Source organism: Vulpes lagopus, chromosome 6 (genome assembly GCF_018345385.1).
Source record: "Vulpes lagopus strain Blue_001 chromosome 6, ASM1834538v1, whole genome shotgun sequence".
In the NCBI taxonomy this organism is placed as follows: Eukaryota; Metazoa; Chordata; class Mammalia; order Carnivora; family Canidae; genus Vulpes; species Vulpes lagopus.
In genome coordinates this window covers 69,976,716-69,998,839 of record NC_054829.1, presented here as the reverse complement: position 1 = coordinate 69,998,839, position 22,124 = coordinate 69,976,716, and the positions used below count along the sequence as shown (strand labels likewise).

General features: G+C 49.3%; 1 protein-coding gene across 3 annotated transcripts in view; it reads left to right on the top strand.

Annotated features, from left to right (window-relative positions):
• The window catches only part of LOC121493112 (dehydrogenase/reductase SDR family member 2, mitochondrial-like), a 46,143-nt gene extending 37,628 nt beyond the window's left edge, over positions 1–8,515 (top strand). For all 3 annotated transcript variants that reach the window (XM_041758726.1, XM_041758728.1, XM_041758727.1), the window contains 7 exons: positions 172–349; positions 875–976; positions 4,008–4,078; positions 5,567–5,618; positions 6,372–6,506; positions 6,772–6,827; positions 7,298–8,515. In XM_041758726.1, coding sequence (XP_041614660.1) covers positions 172–349; positions 875–976; positions 4,008–4,078; positions 5,567–5,618; positions 6,372–6,506; positions 6,772–6,827; positions 7,298–7,409 — 706 coding nt within the window. In that variant the 3' untranslated portion in view covers positions 7,410–8,515. The remainder of the gene's footprint in view (positions 1–171; positions 350–874; positions 977–4,007; positions 4,079–5,566; positions 5,619–6,371; positions 6,507–6,771; positions 6,828–7,297) is intronic.
• The last annotated feature ends 13,609 nt before the right edge of the window (positions 8,516–22,124 follow it).

The window sequence follows — 22,124 nt, the reverse complement described above, 5'->3', positions numbered from 1 at the left end:
TAAGTGCCCTGATTGCCCTATGTGTCTTGACCCCTCCCAAGGACTCTCGCTTCCACAGAGAGACCTTGGGGTTGCAGATCGGGACACAGCCTTGTTGGTTTCCAGGGCTGGGTTGAGGGACAATGGTGGCAGCGGGCTGAGGCTGTCTTGTTCCCTCCATCTCTGCCACAGGATCGGCTTCGCTATCGCCCGGCGCCTGGCCCGGGACGGGGCGCACGTGGTGGTCAGCAGCCGGAAGCAGCACAACGTGGACCGGGCGGTGGCAGCGCTGCAGGGCGAGGGGCTGAGTGTGACGGGCACCGTGTGCCACGTGGGGAAGGCCGAGGACCGGGAGCGGCTGGTGGCCACGGTGAGGGGCAGGGTGGAAGGACACAGGGAGGAGAATGCACAGAGCCCTTCCCATGCTGCTCAGCCCTAGGTGGGGCCGGGACCGGGGGCTGCGGGAGGCCCTACAACACGTCTTGAAACCAGAATTGCTCACCATCTACTTGGGCAGACCTCATCGTGCACATGGCTTTCTGGAGAGTGGCTTGTCCATGAGAGTACCCTTGCCCCCTTCCCACACCCTGGAGAACTGTGGTTGAGGACGAATCTAGAGGGATTCCCCATCCCAAGCCCATGGAGGGATTCCTGGAGGAGACAGACCCTCCCCTGATGCCCTCAGTGAGGCAGAACCTGTGCTTGGGCCTGTCGGGGCACCTGCCATCACCAGAGTTTGGTTCTCACACCAGCTGTGTTACCATTCCTGGTCCGGACAGGATCTAATTAGCAAGTTTTGCCTCAGTGCCCTGTGCACCTGGCTGTGGTGCTGGAGGGTGAGGCCTCCTCAGGCCTTCTCCACACTTACACCCCTGTGTGTCACCCCTCCCCCCAGGTCCTGGAGCACTATGGGGGGCTGGACTTTTTGGTGTGCAATGCAGCCGTCAACCCCCTGGTGAGAAGCACCGTGCATGCCAGTGAGGAGGTGTGGGACAAGGTGAGAGGCTGCTGAGGAGAGCTGGCTGAGGGGTCTAACATGTTCTCCCACTGAGACTCGACTCTCCTTTCCTGAAGTGACTGTAAAAATAGGCACTGATCTCTTGTCCCCTGGAATGTGCCACGATGCCACTTTTCAATTTGTGTGCTTTCAAAGTGGGTTCCTACATTCTTTCTGCTTTTCTTTCTCTTCCTATCTGTATTTATTCATTCAGCAAATATTTATTGGGGGTTTGCTATATGCCAGGCTCTGGGGATATAGCTGTGGGAGTAGGTCTCTGTTCTTAGTAAGAGTTAAAAATAGTCAGGTCTCTGCTCTTTGTCCACAGTAGATGTATTTTATATCCTTTGGTGATTTTGCTCCTCTTTGGGGATGCGTACCTGCCACTGAGATTCTTCACCCTTCCTGGATGAGAGTTCCTCACTGAGGAACCTGCTATCCCTGGCAGGCCCAGGCCCAGCCATCAGCTTTCCATGAGCTCAGACATTCCAACCCACTGCATTCCAACTAATGATCCTGCCTCCTGGTCCACAGGGTCCGGAAGAGACTTGATAAAATGTCTTGAGGTCCACCTTGGCCTTCATTATTCTATGACTCCTATTCTACTCACTCCTGTGTTTGGTTCCTGAGTCCTCCTGACAGGATGGCCTGCAGTGAAATCCTCATCTTCCCGCCATTGTTAGCATTCCCCTCCATCCCAGGCACTGGCCAGAACATTTCCTTCTGCCTTCCTTGGGTCTCTGTGCTCTATAGACATCGTTCTCAGGCCGCTCCCTCCTGTCTGTCTGCCTTGGCTGGATGCCCTTCCCTCCATCTTCACAGATGGCCTGAAACCTGAGCTCCCTGCAGCCAGTGCTAGCAGCCTCCCCAAGCTCCTCAGCTTCCTTAATGCCTCCGAAGGATCATTCATGATTGGGTAGCTGGGATTTCATTGCTGACAGTGTCCCAACCTTCCTGAGTCATTTTCCCTTTTAGTGTCTTTGTTCATGGGATCATGAATCTCTTTTTCTCAGAACCCATTTGAAATCTTCCCTCCTGAAGCTGAGTGTGCTAGCCCACAGCCCGGCCTTACTTTCTCTGCTGCCACCCTATTCTCCAAGGCCTTACTGGTCTATGCGCAGTCCACACCACTGGGTAGGAGCCATCCCCAAACACATCTGTCACCACCTCAGAGGGGAAATGGTCACAAAACCAGTTTGAAATTTACCTGAAGCTCTGCTTTATCTGAATGCAGTTTTTAGGAGGTGTCCTGGGGGGGTTCCTTCTTGCGCACTTTGTCACTGGGCCAGTTTGAGCACCTCCCCTGGGCAGACTCCCATTTTCTCCAGCTGGTTGTGAAGTTTCCCATCTCCTCTTCCACCGTTTCTCCATCCTTCTCCTGCCTGAGGACTCTCCAGCATCCAATCTTCTCAGGCCCACGATCTCTACTCAGGACTTCATGGCACTGGGAGCACTCTACCTGCTTCTCTAATAGGGCAGTCCTTTTAAGAAGAGGAGAAACTCGCACCTTTTCCTTGGCTCCTGTTTGGCTGCTGAGTCTAGGAGAGGCCTTGTCTGAGCCCATCATCTAGCCTGACACACGTGGAACCTAGAGCAGACATCGGTGGGATGGTGGGGCTTTGTTTTGAGCAGAAAATGGGCAGGAAGTCCTGTAGTCTAACCATCAATTCCTTCTTATTGGGGACCTCATGCTAGGCCCACCTTTGGGCATCTGAACCACTTCTTACAATCCTCGGGGTCATCACCAACACTGGCAATCCATCAACACGTGGGCCTCAGCAGCTCTCCATCAAAGCCTTTCCCCTGTCCTCATCCAAAGGAATGGTTGGGTGTGGGATGAAGATGTGGGGAAATGCTGTAGATGTGCAGCCTCACTCCCTAGAGACACAGGACACATTGATCTTACACAAGATGCTGCCCCACAGGTGGGATCCTGGTACCACTCTAGCCCCAACTGGCACTGTGTCCTAGCCCCTGGCTCAGTCTCTACATCTCTCCCAACCAGTTCCCTCTTACCTTTCCTCTGTCCCAGTACCACCAGCCTGAGTCCCTGGACAGAGGATCAGGGACCCTCATGCCTGAGGCCAGATCCAGGTTTCAGTTGCAGGTGGGCCCAGCGTGGGCACTGAGCTCCCAGAATGGCCCTTCTCTGTTGTGTCTCCCTTTTAATGATGGCCCCAGGAAAGCTTAGAGCCAAGTAGGTGATAAAAATAGGCATGCACATAGGCCTTCACAGCTGGCATTTTTGTGGACGAATAGGAGAGTGATGCTTAGTCCTTACCTCATGCTGTGAACCATGGGCATCAACCTTGCTCTGGCTTTTGCTTATCTTCCTACACTGTTTCTTCACATGTTATACCTATTTGATTTGTTTTATGCTGTTGCCCTGTGAGGATGCCTTCAATTCTACTGGGACAAGACAAGGACACAAATGAGTAAAAACACAGACAAAGACAGCTCTTCCAGAAATCTCCTTTCCCTCCATCTGTTCTACTTTCAATCTTTTTCCAGGGGCCTCTGCTTATAACTTCTCTCTGCACAACCAGCTCATAATCTAGCTTCTTTAAAAGGCCTGAGCATGGGGCACCTGAGTGGCTCAGTGGTTGAGTGTCTGCCTTCGGCTCAGGGCATGATCCTGGGGTCCTGGGATCGAGTCCTGCATCGGGATCCCTGCATGGAGCCTGCTTCTCCCTCTGCCTGTGTCTCTGCCTCTCTCTGTGTGTCTCTCATGAATAAATAAATAAATAATAAAAAGAAAAAGAAAAAGAAAAAGAAAGTCCTGAACACTTCCCTCCTTCATCCTAGTCCTGACCAGTTCACGTTTTCAAGGCTCTGTTCATGGGCCTGCCACTTAGCCTGCCTGCCTGTTAACATTAGCAAGTGGGAAACCACTCTTGTCCTGATCAGAAGGGAAATGAACCTCAGATCTGCACCTTCCTGGGTTTGCCACACAAATGACTGGGCTCCAGGTGTCTTCTGAGAATGGGCCCAGGCCGAGGGCTGACTGTTCTGGCCTCTGCTCTGATTTCAGATCCTGGATGTGAATGTGAAGTCGCCAGCCCTGCTGCTGAGCCAGCTGCTGCCCCACATGGAGAACAGGGGGTAGGTTGCCGGGTGGCAGGGGCAGTGGGAACTGGTGGGGAATCAGTGCAAGAATGGAGTCTGGAGAACATAGGGGCCCAGCTGGGAAGGGGAACCAAAGAGGTGTCCTTAGAGTCTCCACATCCCTCTCCCTCTGCCCTGCCTCATCTTTTGCACAGATACAGCTTCTAATTCTAGTAGCTATAGGATGAGGGTGCTGTTCCTGGGGCTCAGGCATGGTGTCATTGGCCTTGACATCACTGGGTTTGGGAAAGGGCTGTGCTTTAGCTCCTTTGCCTCGTAGGCAGGTCATTCCCACCCTCCTCTACTCTGCTTCTCGAACTGCTGGACAGTGTCTTTTCACCAATTTATGATCTGTGACAGGGTCTGCCCCTTTGCTCCCCATGGGGAGCAGACATCCTGGACCCCTCCTTGCTCCCTGCTATTTATTTATTTATTTATTTATTTATTTATTTATTTATTTATTTATGATAGTCACAGAGAGAGAGAGAGAGAGAGGCAGAGACACAGGCAGAGGGAGAAGCAGGCTCCATGCACCGGGAGCCCGACGTGGGATTCGATCCCGGGTCTCCAGGATCGCGCCCTGGGCCAAAGGCAGGCGCCAAACCGCTGCGCCACCCAGGGATCCCTGCTTTTTTTTTTTTTTTTTTTTTTAAGATTCTACTTATTTATCCATGAGAGACACATACAGAGAGAGAGAGAGTGGGAGAGATACAGGCAGAGGGAGAAGCAGGCTCCATGCAAGGGAGCCCGACATGGGACTTGATCCTGGGTCTCCAGGATCACACCCTGGGCTGAAGATGGCACCAAACCGCTGAGCCACCCAGGCTGCCCTGCTTCCTGCTTCTCAGCCTCCAGAGAGGCTGCCTGGATTCTAGATGATGCATGTTCGGCTGCACCCCATACATAGTCTCAGGGTCTTGTGGCAGGGATGCAGGCTGCTGTCTCCCTTAGGACATAGCTGCTCCTCAGATCCCTCTGTGTAGATGTACCCTTTAGAAGCTGGCCCAGGACTGTGTAGGATAGAAGGAAAAGTTACTGACTCTCATTTCTTGTGTCCTCCTGCCTCATCTGCTTCTCAGAGGTGGTCCATTGATAGGTATTCACTTTTAGCACTGGGGGCCTCCTCACCACGCTCACTCTTCCCCTTCCAAAAGCAGCTGGCTTTCTGCTCCTCACTTCCCCAGGGAAAGGCAGAAGAGTATAATGGCTTGGAGCATGGACACTGGGTCAGAGAGGTGAGGTTAGAGTCCTGGCTCTGCCATTTATGGCTCTGCTGCTAAGCCCTGCTGAGCCTTCGTTTGCTCAGCTCTGAAATGGGGATAATAACAGGAACTATATTGCTGTTCCAAGGATGGCATTATTCAATGACTATAATCATTAAAATGGTATTATTCAAATTTTTATGTCTTTTAAAAATCATAATAGCACCTCAATCCATGGTAAGTTATTGGTTTCCTGTCTCCTCTTGTGTCTGTTTCCTCTCAGGATGGGGGCAGTCATCCTGGTCTCCTCCATTGCAGCATATATACCACATGTGGTGAGTGCTTGCTCAGGGTGCACCTGGTTAGATTAGGGGAAGGAGTCCTCAGAATGCCACAGGGATAATGCCTGGGACAGACCCCCACTTCACTCCTGCTGCCGTAGGCTGAGTTGATGCCCACGTGCCTGCTGCATCCCTGAGATCCAGCTTCTGTTCTCAGACTAGGCTGGGGAGGGTTTTCTGAGCTCTGTGCTTGGGCCAGGGGTGGGATCATCTGTAGGTGAGAAATCCAACAGATACTTTCCTCTGCTTCCCTGTGTCTTTTCTTTCTTTCTTTCTTTCTTTCTTTCTTTCTTTCTTTCTTTCTTTCTTTCTTTCTTTCTTTCTTTCTTTTTTTTAAGATTTATGTATTTATTTGAGAAACAGTGTATGTGTGGGGAGGGGCAGATGGAAAGGGAAGGATTCCCAAGCAGACTCCCTGCTGAGTGCCAAGCCCAATGGGGGCTCAATGGTGAGGCTCAATCTCATGACCCTGAGATGGTGACCTGCCCTGAAATCAAGAGTCAGATGCTTAACTGACTGAGCCACTCAGGCACCCCTTTTTTTCTCACATCTTTTTTTTTTTTTAAGATTTATTTATTTATTTGAGAGATAGAGAGAATGAGCAGAGACAAGCAGACTCCCTGCTGAGCAGGGAGCCCAAGGTGGGGCTCAATCTCACAACCCTGAGATCATGATGCTTAACCAACTGAGCCACTCAGGCACCCCTACTTCCCCATACTCTAATCATTGTCTTGATTCCCTTCCCAGGAGCTGGGTCCCTACAATGTCAGTAAGACAGCCCTGCTGGGCCTCACCAGGACACTGTCATTGGAGCTGGCCCCCAAGGGCATCCGGGTGAACTGCCTGGTTCCAGGAATAATCAAGACTAACTTCAGCAAAGTGGTGAGGACCGGGGTGTGTCCCCCATTTCCCAGCTGGGATCAGTAGAAACCTCTCCACTGACTAAGGGATAAAGGAATGACTGAAACCTAAGGTTAGTGTCCCTAACGGCTGAGGTCCTCATTGTCCTTTGAAGTCAGCCATGACTCAGCCTATCACCCTTGAGAAAGGCAAATCTGCTAGGGGTGCTGTGCCCTGGGACCACCTGTGGCCCTGCCCATCTCCTTGTTTTAGCAGCACTGATTGTTTCTGTCTTCCCTTTGTCCAGTTACACATGAATGAGGTTTTCTGGAACAACTTCAAGGAGAAGTACCACCTGCAAAGGTTTGGAGCCTTGGTAATCTGGGTACATCTGGAGAGGGGTGGCCCATCTGTCTCACAAGCCGGCCCCTCCCTATTTGTACTGACCATTCCTTTTAATATATATATATATATATATATATATATATATATATATATATTCTTAAAGATTTTATTTATTCATTTACAAGAGACACAGAAAGAGAGGCAGAGACAAAGATAGAGGGAGGAGAAGCAGGATCCATGCAAGGAGCCCCATGTGGGTCTTGATCCTGGGAATCTGGGATCACACCCTGAGCCAAAGTCAGACACTCAACCACTGAACCACCCAGACACTCCCTGGTCATTCCTGTAGCTAAAGTCTGGGTTCCACAGAGCCCTGCGGGGTGCAAGCAGTCCAGCTGAGTCTGCCCTGCTCCTCCTTGGAACCCAATCCCATCAGCAGAACCAGAGTCTGAGGTCACTGACATGTGTTCTGTCCTCCTTCTATGCAGGTTAGGGCAGCCTGAGGACTGTGCGGGACTTGTGTCTTTCCTGTGCTCTCCAGATGCCAGCTACATCAACGGAGAAAACATCGTGGTGGCTGGCTTCTCCCCTCAGCTCTGATGGGGCTAAGGGGACCCTGAGCTGTGGGTCTGGGCTGAGGAGCCTGGGGATGGGTGGGCTGGGAGATCATTAAGGTCAGGTGATTACGTCTGAAGCTCTACCAGATGAGCAATCTGGGGGCTCATCCATGCCAGCTTTGAGGCAGGACCCCCAGAGTTCTCATTTGCTTGACTACTGCTGATACAGCTGCTGTGATCCAACCAACATGTGGGTTCTTATTGTGGGGCTGTGGAGCCGAAGGAATTCATGGGGCTGGCACTTTGGAGCACTTTGGAACATAAGGGGAAGGAGCAGACACTCAGGATGTTACCTCGTTCTCTCTGCCACTTGGACTTTGAACATTCCTTTCCTAAAATCAACTCTAATTCCTCCTCAAGCCTGGAACTCCTGGGAAGGGTAGAGCCAAGGGGAATGAGGCCGAACACAGGCCTCTCTTGTCTTCTGCCCTCTGCTGCCCTGAGCCCACTCACAGAGCCCAGGTAGTGACCAATGAGCGTTCATAGCAGGCTCTGCCCCGTTTTCTGAGCTGGCTGGGGGAGGCTGAGCAAGTGGGGCGTGGAGGGAGGATTCTGGGATTCCCCCTGGGGTCCTGTAGGCTAGTGATTCTCACTGTTTTCTGGGCCACACAGGCCTTTGAGAACCTAAAGAAAAAAGTCTCACCAAATCTTGCATACCATTCCAGGTTGCGACCTTATAATTTATACAAAAGAGAGAAGTCAGTGTGAACCTTCTTAAGACTGTCTCCCCTTGGTAAAGTCCCTTTCTATTCCTGAGGGATGCTCGTGGCACCCTCCTTCTGTGCGTGCACGTCCAAGGCACAACAGACTCAGGGAGGAGTAGTGGCCCTGAGAACTCCTGTCTTCCTCTCATGCCATCCATAAGTCTTGTCCTGAATTGGTCCCAAGGGAAGACCTGAGACAAGGCTTCCAACTGAATGCTGGCTTTCACCTCACTGAAGTCCCTCACTGGTGTCCCCTCTCTGGACCTCTTGGGCATGGGTCTTTGTCTTGAAACTAATTCAATTATGAAAACATTTATTGGTCCCTGCTGCAAACCATGCATTGGGCCAGGCACCTTGGAGAACACAAATATAAAAAAAGAACCAACCTCTCTTAAGTTCCTTCATTGTGGTGGGAGAACAGGAGTTTAAAACACTCATCAATAAATAAGGCAGAAATGGGGTGCCTGGGTGGCTCAGTTGATTGAGCATCTGACTCTTGATTTCAGCTCAGGTCAAGGTCTTGGGGTTGTGAGATCAAGCCCCACGTCTGGGTCCATGCTTAGCTCAGAATCTGCTTGTCCTTCTCCCTCTGCTCCTCCCCCTACTCTCTGTCTCTCAGTCTCTCTCAAATAAATAAGTAAATAAATACAATCTTTAAAAATAAATAAATAAGTAAATAATGCAGACTGTATTCATTCATTCAATAAATGTAGTGAGTACATTTATGTCAGGCACTGTTCTAGGAACTCAGAGAGCAAACATGAACAAAACAAAGATTATTTCCCTGTAGAGTTTACACTCTTGTGGGGGAGACATACAACAAACAACAAACATGTTAAAAAATAAATTATACAGTGTGCTAGTAGGCACACAGGTACAGGAAAAAAAAAAAGAGTAGGTTAAGAGTATAGGAGTACGATTTTAGGCCCAATTCTAGGGTGTGGGCTCTTTTCCCACACCATGCAGTTCTCTGATACCAGCTTAATTCTGACACCACCTACCTGGAGATAGGGTAAGACCTCACAGGTTAAGGGCTCAGTTCTACAAGACCAGTCCCTGCGTGGTCTGGAACCAGCCCTACTCCACTTGCCAGTCGCAGGTTCTTGTTATCACTTGTACTCAGACCATAGATCGGAGATTCCAACAACCTCCTCTTGAGTTCGATTAGTTTGCTGGAGTGGCTCACAGAGCTCAGAGAAACAGTCTTCTTACTAGATTATCAGTTTATTATAAAAGGTAATAACTCAGGAACAGCCAGATGGAAAAGTTACATTAGGCAAGATATGGGGAAAGGACATGGAGCTTCCATGCCTGCTCCACATGTGACACTCTTCCCAAGTCTCCACGTGGTCACCAACCCAGAAGCTCTCTGAATCCTGTCCTTTAGGGTTTTATGGAGGCTTCATTACATAGGCATGACTGATGAAATCACAGGCATTGGCAATTGATTCAACCTCCAGCCCCTCTCCCCTCCCCAGAGACCAAGGGTAGAACTGAAAGTTTCAACCCTCCAGTCCTATGATTGGTTTCTCTGGCAACCAGTCCATCCTTTGGTGTTTTCCAAAAGTTACCTCATTAACATAGACTAAAGTGTAGCTGCAAGGGGTTTGTTGTGAATATCAGGACATAAGGTATCAAGACACCTTTATGGGGCACCTGGGTGGCTCATTGGTTAAGCACCTGTCCTTGGCTCAAGTCATGATGCTAGGGGTCCTGGATCAAGTCCCAGGTCAGGCTTCCTGCTCAGTGGGGAGTCTGCTGCTCTTTCTCCCTCTACCCCTTCCCCTCATTTGTGCTCTCTCTCAAATAAATAAATAAATAAAATGTCTAAAAAATTCTCTTAGGAAATTCCAATGGCAGAAATGGGGACATTGGGATCTTTCTAGGGTTGGGTCTTGTCTGGACCACAGGTGCAGGGCTAGGATGCCAACAGAAGTGGCCTGGCTGAGGGGTTTGGGGTGAAGAATCAGAATACAACAGTAAACCAAGGACATCAAGCTCAGGCTGAAGGCTTCAGCCTTGGGGAGTAGTTGGGACAGATGGGGGAGAGCAGAACAGGATTCTATAGGTAAGAAGACCAGGCCCAGGGAGGTGACTTGCTGGGGGCTCCCACAACCCTAGAATAGTCAAGGCTGTAGGCAGAACCTTGTTATTATATCTCCAACCCCATGGCCTCCTCCTACATTCTGCAGGGACAGAGCGTAGGGAAAGACAGGGAAGTGGCCAGGCAAGCAGGAACAGTGCTCCTTAGGCCCACAAGGAGGACACCCAGAGTCGTGCAGAGGACAACAGGGCCCCAGAGGGGAGAGAGCAGCCTGAGAGTGGGGCAGGGGCTGTGGAGCCCTCCCCCTCCCAGGATGAGAGCCCTTGGGAAGGGTGAGGGCATGGTATTGGGAAGGAAAGCCCTGGTTCTGGACCCGGTGCTGGAGGCAGGGAGACGCGGCCAAAGGAGACGAGAACTTTGCATGCAATGGAGTGATGATGCTGAATGGGGTTCGGTGTCTCAGCAATACATGCTGTGTTTGTGGGAATGGGCATGTGTCCCTGGTGTAGTGGAACTGACCTCAGGAAGGAGGAGGGGCTGGGAGAGAGAGCAAGTGAACATGGTGGGGTTTGGAGAGATAGTTTGCACTCCATATGTGGCCCTTGGCCCTTCCTCTGTTGAGAAGTGTCCATAAAAGCCTACCCTGGGCCCATGTTGCCCAGGGCAAGCCCAGAACAGGAAGGATACAAGGACAGAAAGAAGGACAGGCCTGTGTATTCTCCCTCCAGCTTCACAAGTGTACGAGGACTCCAGACCAGGTTGGGCTGATGCATGAAAAATGAAACCCCCCATGACTATCACCACCAAATTTGGCACATCAGAGTGTTTCTGTTGGCTTGAGGACTGGGGACAAGGGGGAGGAGGAAATGGAGCCAGGTTAGTTGGGGGAGGCAGTGAGTGGGACCACGCAGCTACTAGCTTTGCCAGCTGTGGGAGGGAGATCCTCAGGATCACTTGGAATATCTGACTCTCCACCTGGGAATATTTTGTCTCTATTTATACATTTCAAATTAAGCCATTTATCTCTGATTCCTAAAGAAAGACCTGGAAGAAAGTATCAGGGCAATAGGGGATTCTAGGGTATCCAAGGATGGCTGTAGGTAAGGGTTATGATATACCCAGGTGCTGGCAATCCAGTGTGAGGGTTCTCTGTCTTAGGAGTCCTCAGGGCACCCAATCTTATTTGGATGTTATGGCTCCATGGGAATTAAAAGTGGCACAAGCCACAATCCCTGGCCCAGTTTTTTCTTATTTATTTTCCAGACCACTCTGGAAGGGGATCCCTTGCCTTACTGAGCATCTCTGGCTGTGTCTGCCCAGGCCTCACTGTGGGGCTGGGCTCATGGGTGGGAGGGCAGCTTGAGTAGCAGTGCCATCAGAGGGTCCTGGTGCTGCATTGGGAAAAAAGGGGTGGTCCCAGGGTGGCCAGTGACAGTGTAGCAGGGTGGAGGTTTTGTGGAGGCTGGGTTTTGTGGAGTGAACTGAGGACAAACATGGATGGATGCCCAGGGCTATGCTTGGCATAGCTGACTTCACCAGTGAAGATCTCGCACCAGATTTTACTAAGAAGATGAACTGTCCTTCCATCTAAAGCAAGTGGTTCTCTTGGCAATTAACATTTAGCTGCATACCAGAATAGGATGGAATGAAGGAAGAGAGTGATGAGGTGCCCGCGGGCATCCTCACACATGTGGCTAGGACACTGTGTGGGGGACTGAAGTTGCTGTGCAGGTCTGGGCTGTTGCATGTGCCCTGGGTGACTGGACTCAAGTTGAGAGTTTTTGTCCCTTTCGATCTTGAAGGCCAAAAGATGCTGTTCTCCACGCAGGAAGGTCCTCATGAATCCCATGAGGTAAGATGCCTTCCTTTGTTGATCATTCTAATGGGGACTTTTGACGTTTCCCTATTGCTGTCTGCTCCAGAGAGGTTAATTTGTGTAGATGTGTGCAGCTTGTGTAGATATGCATAGGAAGGCAATGCTGAGATTTGAATCCAAGTCTGTCAGCCACTTTCCGTGACAAAGTGATGGCCAGGGCTCTGTCAACCTGATTATACTTGGCATGTCTGTCTTCGTTTGGTTTCTCTTATAAGTAGAGCCTAAGACAAGAGCTTTCAGACAGGAGATCTGAGGGAGCAGGAGCGAGGGGGTGAGCAGGAAAGGAAGGGTTAGTTAGGGAGAGTACCACTGCATGCCGCGGCTCTCCCTATCTCCCAAGGAGAGCATAGAGTGCCTCTCGGGTGGCGTGTCCACCATAAAGATGGCAGGTGGAGGATTTATCCATTATCCATTTATCTCACCTCCCAGCCACCAAGGGCTGCCCCTGGGGATTATTAACTGTCCACACTTCCAGTCAAAGATGAAGATGCTATCTATCCAAAATGCAGTGAGTTAGACCCACCAGAAACAGCCCACCCCAGCCACATCAGAAGTCAAGTCAGATGATGGCAAGAGGGTGTGAGTCAGGGCACCCAAAATATCCAATACAAGGTCTCCAGGAAGTAACCATCCAAGGTCTCAAGTTTTTTTAAGGGACAAAGCTCTCAACCCATTGTTCCTATTAGGCCCCAGGAAGAAACACAATCTCTCCTCTTCCCCAAATAACAATTAATGTACTTCCCCCAAGGGACAGCCTTCAGAAATTTTCACTGGAGGTTTTCAAGCTGCCAGATCTCAAATATCCAGTTACTGGTTTGAGTGGTTCTCATGGCTGTCCTGTAGGGTTCCCGGAAGATTGAAGAGATAGGAAGGCAGGAAAGGAAGATCAGAGAAGAAACTCTTAATAAACTAATCACATACCTAAAAAGCTGCAGCCTCTCAACAACTGAATGTTCTACTTGTTAAAAAATGAAAATTTACAAATTTATGGGCAGCCCTGGTGGCGCAGCGGTTTAGCGCCGCCTGCAGCCCGGGGTGTGATCCTGGAGACCCGGGATTGAGTCACACGTCCGGCTCCCTGCATGGAGCCTGCTTCTCCCTCTGCCTGTGTCTCTGCCTCTCTCTCTCTCTGTGTGTGTGTCTCTCTGAATAAATAAACAAAATCTTAAAAAAAAAAAAAGGTGTTTGATGGGACAGTGAGTCCTCCACCTTTATTAAAAAAAAGAAAATTTAAAACGCAATACTCTATGCCATTAAATTTATATATTAACTATAAAATCCCCTTTACTTCTCCCTAAAAATAAGAATGATTTTAGAATGTGAGGTCCTGGGAGAGAAGGAATCCAGGGCCTCCTTTTGCCCCATTTCTGGTGACCCAGCTTCTGGAGATAATAGACAAAAGATGCAGGTTGGTAAGGATGGGATCGTGGTGACCTGAAGCATCGCAGGTGTGGGAATGAGACAGGGCTTTGGAGTTTAATGAATGGATACCTCAGCAGCCAGCCCAACTGGAACATCCGGGATTTGGGGTCTTGAATGTCCTGGGTCAGATTTTACCAAGAAGATGACTCTTCCATCCAAAGCAAAGGGCTCCCTTGGCCAATTAAACAGCTTACAGACAGCACAGCCCACATCTGGAGAGTTTCTTTCAATGGGCAGAAAGAGTGAGTATGGGATGCCAAGCAAAAGAAACTATCGCCCCTGCCACCCAACTTTGAAACAGACCCAGGAACCCACATCAGATGGAGCCATTTCCAGAATTCTCTTCTACCTCCTTTCTTCTCTTCCCTGTCTTCCTGAAGTTTATTAACTAACTCCATGCCACATCTTTCAGAGAGGTTCAGTGTCCTTCCTGTCTTGCTTCATTCGCTAGGGTAAAGAACTGATGCAGGTGTGGGGAGGTGTAGCCCTCTGAGTGTCCATAAGATCTAAGCCCACTTGCTTGTCAGGGAGGCTGTGTTTTTCCTGCCAGATTTGTCTCTAGCGCACCCGGTCTCTTGCCTTTACCAGAAGAGATTGAAACCGGCATACCACCTGTCATGGGAGCAGTTATGCCTCAGAATCAAGGAAAGGATCATACAAAAGATCTGTTTTACTCCCACCTTCTCTCTCTCCTGCCATTTTACAGATGAGGACACCAAAGGCCATGGAGGGAAAGGGGCTTTACTGTGAGGTGGGTCCAGAAACTAGGTCCCCTGACCCTCAGTCTGGGCTTGTCATGAGAAAGTCCTGTGCCAGGTTCACTTGGCCTATTACCTGTCACATTGATGATCCCCAAAGAAGTGTTCTTTTCCAGGACAGGAGTTTCTGGGTTTGACAGGGAGTTCTGTGGATTGAAACTCTATGTACCCCCCAAATTCATATATTGAAACCCTAATCCCTAATACAACGGCCTTTGGAGATAGGGCCTTTGCAATTTGAATTAGATGAGGTCAAGAGAGTGGAACCTTCACGATGGAATGAGTGCTCTTATAAAAGAGACATGAGAGCTCTCTCTCTCTTTCCTGCTGAGGATACAGCAGGAAAATGGCCATCTTCAAACCAGGAAAAGTGCTTTCACCATAACGTGACAAGGCTGTCCCCATGATCTAAGATAAATGTCTATTGTTTTTTTTTTTTTTAAGATTTTATTTATTTATTCATGAGAACACACAGAGAGGATTGAAAGAGAGAGAGGCAGAGACACAGGCAGAGGGAGAAGCAGGCTCCATGTAGGGAGCCTGACATGGGACTTGATCCCGGGTCTCCAGGATCACGACCTGGGCTGAAGGCAGCGCTAAACTGCTGAGCCACCCGGGCTGCCCATAAATGTCTATTGTTAAGCTACCCAGTCTATGGTATTTTGTTATAGCAGCCCAAGCAGGCTACATCTGTGGAACTGACACTAACCGCTGTCCGTGTGACTTTGCTATGGTGTTGATGGGTTGGAGAGCCCGGCCATCTATGCCAGCCACCAGTGGCACCATCCTCAGGGACAAGCTCAGGTTTTAGAATATATTCTATTAAAGCTTTCTGGTATCCCACAAAAAGTTGCTGAAGCGATCCTTACTTAGCATTGAATCTATATTAAAAAAAAAAAAAAAAAGCTCAGTTTCTACACTACCCAGGCAGTAGAGCAAAGACAACTAATTGAATGAATATCTGTACTCTCCAGTTTGAAAGGTGCTGAGAAAGAGAGGAGCAGCCCCTGGCTGCCTGGAGCTGTCCTGGCATGATCAGCTCGCCCTTGGTGCTGATGGCCTGACCTCACGGCTAGGCGAGGGTGTTCGGTTAAACATAAACAAGGGGGAGATACTGACATCAGACCAAGCCCACTCTGTTCACTTGATGGGTAAAGACAAAAGCAAGATCGCTCTGTGATCATGTCTGAACACAGACAAATTATTATTCAAACCACAAAAATCTGAATATCCATCTTCTATCCAGAATAACGAGTTTCAGCACTTTGTCAACAGCCCCCATAACTTTGCCCTTTTCTTCTCTCATTCTACACACTTATGATTAAGATTCCAATCATGGAATTACCCCAGTATCCAATCCAGAGCAAAGCCTTGCTTCCTTGAATCCTCCTCAAAATTGCCCGACACAGCCCGATCAGATAAGTCCTTTCTAATATTCTGTTCCTGAGATGCCCTACACTTCCCCATGGGGTGTGATCCTCCCTCTTTTGCTTAGAGTCAGTAAACCCAATTTTATTTGACTGCAGTCTTGTCCCTGGTGGCCTTCGGTGGGAGGGTACTGGCAGTCTATGCATTTATTTTTTTTTCAAATATTTAAAATGAACACAAAAACTGGAGTACTTCAAAAGGGTGAACTAAGTAGAAGCTAAGTCTCCTTTCTACACTTGAACCCTAGAATCTGCTTCCTTTCCTTGAGAGGCCATTACTCTTGTCAAAGACAGTCTGTGTTTGTACAAGCAGATACATATATTTATTATTTTCAGTGCTAATCGCATTTATCATTACTACCACTGTTTGTCTTTCCTATTTTCCACCTGTCCACCCAATATTTATTGCATCTGGAACTCCCAGCGATGCTATGAACTTTCTTAGTGGAATTATAAAGGTGACTCAGAATACCCCGTGGACCATTTACCAATAAGTCAAAGCAGGGGAAGAAAGGGCTCCATGGCTAGTGGCCTTTTATGAAGCAACTCCAACTTTATTGACAGAGAGGTTTATTGGTTGCTTTTGATTCTCCCTTCACTTCCAGCATAGATGGAAATATCACTGTTGATGCAGAAGCTATAGTTTTTATAATGATGAGGGGATGGAGTAAGGGGTAAAGAATAAATCCTTTGGTAGAGATCACTTTCTACCAGCTTCAGGATGAGGGCTAAATTCCTTTGTGTGAGGTACAGCTCCTCAGATCCTGACCTCTGCCTCCCTTGTCACTCTGTTTCTTAAACCACCGCTTGTCCTCAGGAGCTTTACTCTTGCTGGTTGAAGGACCCCAGTCCCCCCACTGTGGGCTGCAGGTTACAGCTGCTCCCATGGCACTTACTGCAGGGCATGGGGATCATCGTCACAACATTCTGTTTTCTCCTTCAGCCCAGAGAGTCTTGCATATCTGAAGCCCCAGCCTCTAGCAAGAAGCTGGGCACATAGAAACTTCTCAATGAAGGTTTGCTGAATAACTGAATGAATGGCAATGAATGAATTCCTCTTCTGGAAGCTCAGTCTGGCGTGTCTAGCCCTTCCTGCTTCTGGGACCCCTTTCTAAAATCCCAAATTTCTGGAAGTGGCCGAGGCAAACCATATAAGGATAAGATTCCTTCCAGAAAAATTAAGATTTGTCCCTAGGGCCACTCTGAAGTGGCAGCCCTCTCTGCCTCTTGCACTCCAGAAAGGCTTGTCTTTCCTTTGGGAAAGGAAAGAAAAATTCTTGGCAGAGTTTTTTAGACTTGGAACTCAGGCTACTTCCTCAGGATTCAATTCCCAAGTGACTTCCAGTCCTGCCCGATCTGGGTCCTGTCAAAGAGAGAGGATGAGGTGAAGAAAAGACCCCAGGGCCTTAGTGCCACATAAGCCACCCCCACTGTCCCCAGTTGCAGGAAGAGTATCAGCAGCCACTTACGGAGCCTTTATTCCAAGTCAAGCACGGTGCTAAGTGCTTCTCAGGATTCTCTCTTTTAAAGATAGTAACAGCTCAAAAATTAAAATAAATAAATAAATAAAAGACAAAGATAGTAGCAGCTCTGTGAGGTAGGGCAGTTCCTAGCCCCATTTTTACCTGTGGAGAACCTGAGATTCTAGAAAAATTCAGTAATGTGCCAGAGTGTGGCCATATCCCCTCAACCCACCTCAGATGTCAGCCACAGTGTAGGTGGACAGTTCCGACAGAGCTCAAACTCACCCCTGACACACCATGAATCATCTGCTTTCTGCCCAGGCATGTGTCCAGGGAGTCCCCAGTGCGGGGTGATTGCTAGGGGCAGGGAGCTGCTGCAAGACCGATGGGGAGCCCTGTCCAAGGAGGGACAGGAGGGGATCCTACTTCCTCAGTGAGTTTGTGTGGAGTCAATCCCCATGGCCCACAGCAGAGACTGCCCTGCATCTCTCTCTCTCCTCGCCTTCTTACTTCTGTGTTCTGTGATCACATCACAAAGGATTTACCAGTCTTGAGCTCTGCTTTTGCAGGAATTCACGCGAAGACAGTCACACAGTAGAATAAGTGGCAAAGCTGGTACTTGAACTGACATGTACCTGATGAGGGCCTTTTTGATTTGTTTTCAGGAAGCAAGTCCCAGGAGAACCCCAGGATCACTGCGTGGGGGAGGGGAAGAGGAGGTAAAGTGGGTTGCTGTTGCCCCCTGCAGGCGGCTCTGTAGGTGTGGTGGTGGATACGAGGCTGTGTTCTCAGGCTGCTGGGAAGGAGGCAGTGACATTGGCCAGTGGAGTACTGGAGGTAGTCTCCTGTGGTGACATCACACCTAGCTTGGGTGTAGCAGAATTTTTAAATTTTTTTTTAAATTTTATTTATTTATGATAGGCACACAGTGAGAGAGAGAAGCAGAGACATAGGCAGAGGGAGAAGCAGGCTCCATGCACCGGGAGCCCGACGTAGGATTCGATCCGGGGTCTCCAGGATGGCGCCCCGGGCCAAAGGCAGGTGCCAAACCGCTGCGCCACCCAGGGATCCCCTTTTTTTAAATTTTTTTTTAAATTTTATTTATCAGAATTTTTTTTTTAAGATTTTATTTATTTATTCATGACAGACAGAGACATAGGCAGAGACACAGGCAGAGGGAGAAGCGGACTCCCTGTAGGGACCCCGATGTGGGACTCATCTGGAGACTCCGGGACCATGACTTGAGCCAAAGGCAGACACTCAACCACTGAGCCACCCAGGCGTCCCTGGTGTAGCAGAATTTTATGAGAAATCACATTCCTTGGCTCTGGAAATAGAAGTTAAAACAAAACAAACCCTTTATTGTCTAAAGGAGTCAGCAAGTGCAAAGAAATGCTTGGGAAGAAAGAAGATCCACATGGCTTCTCTCTTTTCTTCTCCAAGAGTAAAGTCCAAACTCTACTCTTGTGCCACTTGTCCTTTGAACTGTTGCCTGAAATTCCACTTAGGAGCTCATTCCTTACAATTTAACTTCTGATCTCCCTGAGAGAATACACTTTCATCTGTCATTACTCACATTCAAGTGTGAACGGGTTTCTGATCCCTCTGTGAAAGCAAGTATTGATGGGGCAAGGGAAGGGGTCACTGGGTGCCTGAGGTAGGTGGGGAAGTGGTTCCTGCCTGGGAGGCAGAGGTAGTAAAGGCCACCTCTCCTAACCCAGCCCAACCTGATTCCAAGTGTGCAGGTGCTAGTTTAGAAAGAGACTAGGAGTTTCAAAGAACCCTAGTGTCCTCCCTGCTGTCTTGTGCGCTTGAACTGTGTAAAAGCTGAGATGCATGGTATGAAAAGCAAGAGAGAGACACCCGCGCAGGGCAGAAATGTCTCCCAAGGACTGTAGTGAGCCAGCAGAGATCTGTTGGTCTCGTTATGGAAGGTGCTGTGATAACACACAAGTATCTTGGGGCAGGAGAGGCACTGTTTTCATCCGTATCAGCTCATAGCTTAGCGGGGAGGAGTGGGCCCAGGGTCCTGTCAGCCAGGAGAGAGAGAGACTTCGAGGAGGAGCAGGGTGGGCAGGGGCACTGGCTGTGCAGCACTACCGGGTCCCCATCTCAACCATGCTTTCCTGACTGCAGTTTTTATGAGTGCAGCCAGGGATCTGGAGTCGACATCCTCCGTGGCTGGAGAGTATGCAGAGATGGTGGCCCCACTGTTAGAAAGTTGGGCTTCCCAAGGCTGCTGAAATGGCTTAGGAACCTTGTTTCAGGGAGGGGCATCTCTCCTGATCTCCCAGGAAGAGCTGATTTCCCAGGAGGGTTTCTGGGAGTTAATTTCCAAGGCCAACATCCTTCCTCCACAGATTCTTTTTATTGCCATGGAGACAGGCTGCTGCTCAGTCCAGTGAGGAGTCTGAGCTGCAGACACCATGACAACCTGTGGGGGTTGGAAGCACAGCTCCAAAGTACCTCAGAGACCAGAGCAAGGACAGAGGTCCAGGGACATTATGATTGTCACAGGCTCAGCTGATGAAAGGGGGACAAGTTGATTTTTGACCACCTTCCCTTCAGTGAGCAGTGAGGGAGGGATGGACATGATGGGCGGGCCTGGGGCTGGCAGGATTGAGGTCTTGGGCTGCCAAAGACAGTCAGCTTCATTCTTTTTCTGATTGCATGTTTTGCTTGTTCCGACCAGGCCAGCAGATACGTGCCTGGAGTCATGACAAAGCCAGAGCAGGGCAAATCTGTCTAGCCCTGGGTGGGGCTGGGCAGGACAAAGTAGCACATTTCGAGGAGGTGACCCACAGCTCAAGCAGTGCTTTTTTTGAAAATCATGCCACTCTTCCCAGGATGGTGGAGGCAAAGGATTTGCTGCCAAGTTGAAGTGAAGCAAATCCTGATTCCAAGGTTGGAACAGCCTGCGTAACCAGTGGGTGAGGTTTGTTTGTGATATGAGGCCAGAGGCCTACCACACCCTCCCGGCCTGTCTCCAGGGTTTTCCTGACTCCTGCTGGAGCCTGCCTGACACAGGCAGATCCAGTGACCTCTATGTTCAGGGCATAGCTGCTTACCTAGCAGAGCGGGGTCAGGAGGCTTGTTCATCTCCTCCTTCCTCCGGGGCTCTCGCTCCATTCCATCGGTCCCCTAGCCCTGGGCTCCCTGACTCCTAGGCCAGTGCTCTTACTCCCACAGTTCCATGGTTGGGGTAGTCAGAGAAGCAGCCCTCACCTGGAGGACAGGGAGGACCAGAGTGGTACTGAGGTCTGCCTATTCCCGGACGGGTTTAGGGAAGTCACAGATACCACCTAAGGCTTCTGAGGGTGTCCTCATGCAGGCCACAGCTTAGAGGACAGCAGGTGATCTGTAAGTGCATCCCCTAGGGCTAAAGTGATGACCAAATTTTGATATAGATGCAAGTTACATGACTTCAGTTCTAGAAGGTCAACCTCTGTGCTCTGAGAACATGTATAAAAAGGGGATAAATTTGCAAGGCTGTTGGAGAATCAAATGAATTAACGCCTGCCTGGGCCTGATTTATGGTAGATATTAGGTGTTATTATGATGTCTTATTCCCTAGTCCTCATACAGAGTATGGGAACACAGCTTACTGTTGAATTATTCCCTGTAGATGCCCCCACCCCTGAGAGCATCTGCTCATCCCAGCAACTCCAGCGCTGAGAAGCAGCCTCTGCCCCTCTTCCACCATGTCACTGATTATCTAGGGAGTGGCAATCCCACCCCAGAGCTCTTCATCCTCATCTCCCGGGGATCCCCAGCTGGTAGGGTTTGCACTGCAACCCACCTGGATAAGAGAGCCTCATGTTCAGACAACTCTTAAAGTTGATGAATTTCCCAGCTCAACTTTCTTGTGGGATCCTCTAACTTCCATCTACCAGACACGGACATAAGCTTCCAACTGCCCACAATAGGCCCTTCATGTTCTCCTGTAACCAAAGGTCAGTTCTGCATTCAGAGCTCTGGCCTGAGGGCTGCTGGCCTTGCCTCCTCTGACATCACCTCGCCTAACATGAGAAATGCCTCCATTCCCTCCAGTGCTAGGCCAACCCAATTAGTCCACCTCCATTAACAGCGGTTCTTATGAACCAGCCCACAGAGAATGCCTGTATCACCCACAGTTTGTCTTCAGAAGCTCCTCCACTTGGGGTCATCACTGTTTGGTCCATCCCATCACTATAATCATGTGATATTTTTCTCCCTTCCCCAGGTCAAAATGTGCTCTTAGGAAGTTTTGCAAAGTCATTCGTTCTGATGTGTAAGTGACTTTTAGGACTTAGACACCAAGGATTGAATAGACTTCCAGGTGGCCATCCTTAGTGCTGTGGACTAACTGCATGCACATAAACACATGATAGTGTGCTACAGTGGATGCTATCAGTTGTCACCATCACCACTGTCATTGGTGACATTTATAAGCACCTACTATGTGCCAGGTGAGATATTTGGCTGTTGTATAGTGGTCAACGTCTTTCCTGAATCCCTACCTCATTCATTATGCCAAAATTCCAGAAGGACCAAGGATTTGCATGGAATGCAATATAACTTATGTTGAGATTTGTGGGTAGGGGTACACTTTATAACCCATGTTATAATACCAAAAGATAAGAAACCACCTAAATGCCCACCAACAGAGGATGAGTAAATACAGGAGAGTATATCCATTTATGGAATACTCTGGGTCTGTTAGGAAGGCATAGGCCTATAACTACTGATAATGGAACAATCTCTAAGAAATAAGTTAAACAGGGGGAGAAAAGCAAGGTGTAGAACAGCATGCAGAGTTTGCTACTGCGTGTGTAGTGAAAGCAAATCTATAGAGAACTATATGCACGTGGCCACGAGTAAGTTAGTTACCCTCTTTCACTCTCCTCTTCTGTAGGATGGGATGTAATGGTACTTACCCCCTGGGCTGTGGTGAGGACTAAGGGAGATAAGTGCCTGTGAAATTCTTAGCACAGTGCCTGGCACAGAGCAAACCATCAGTCGTGA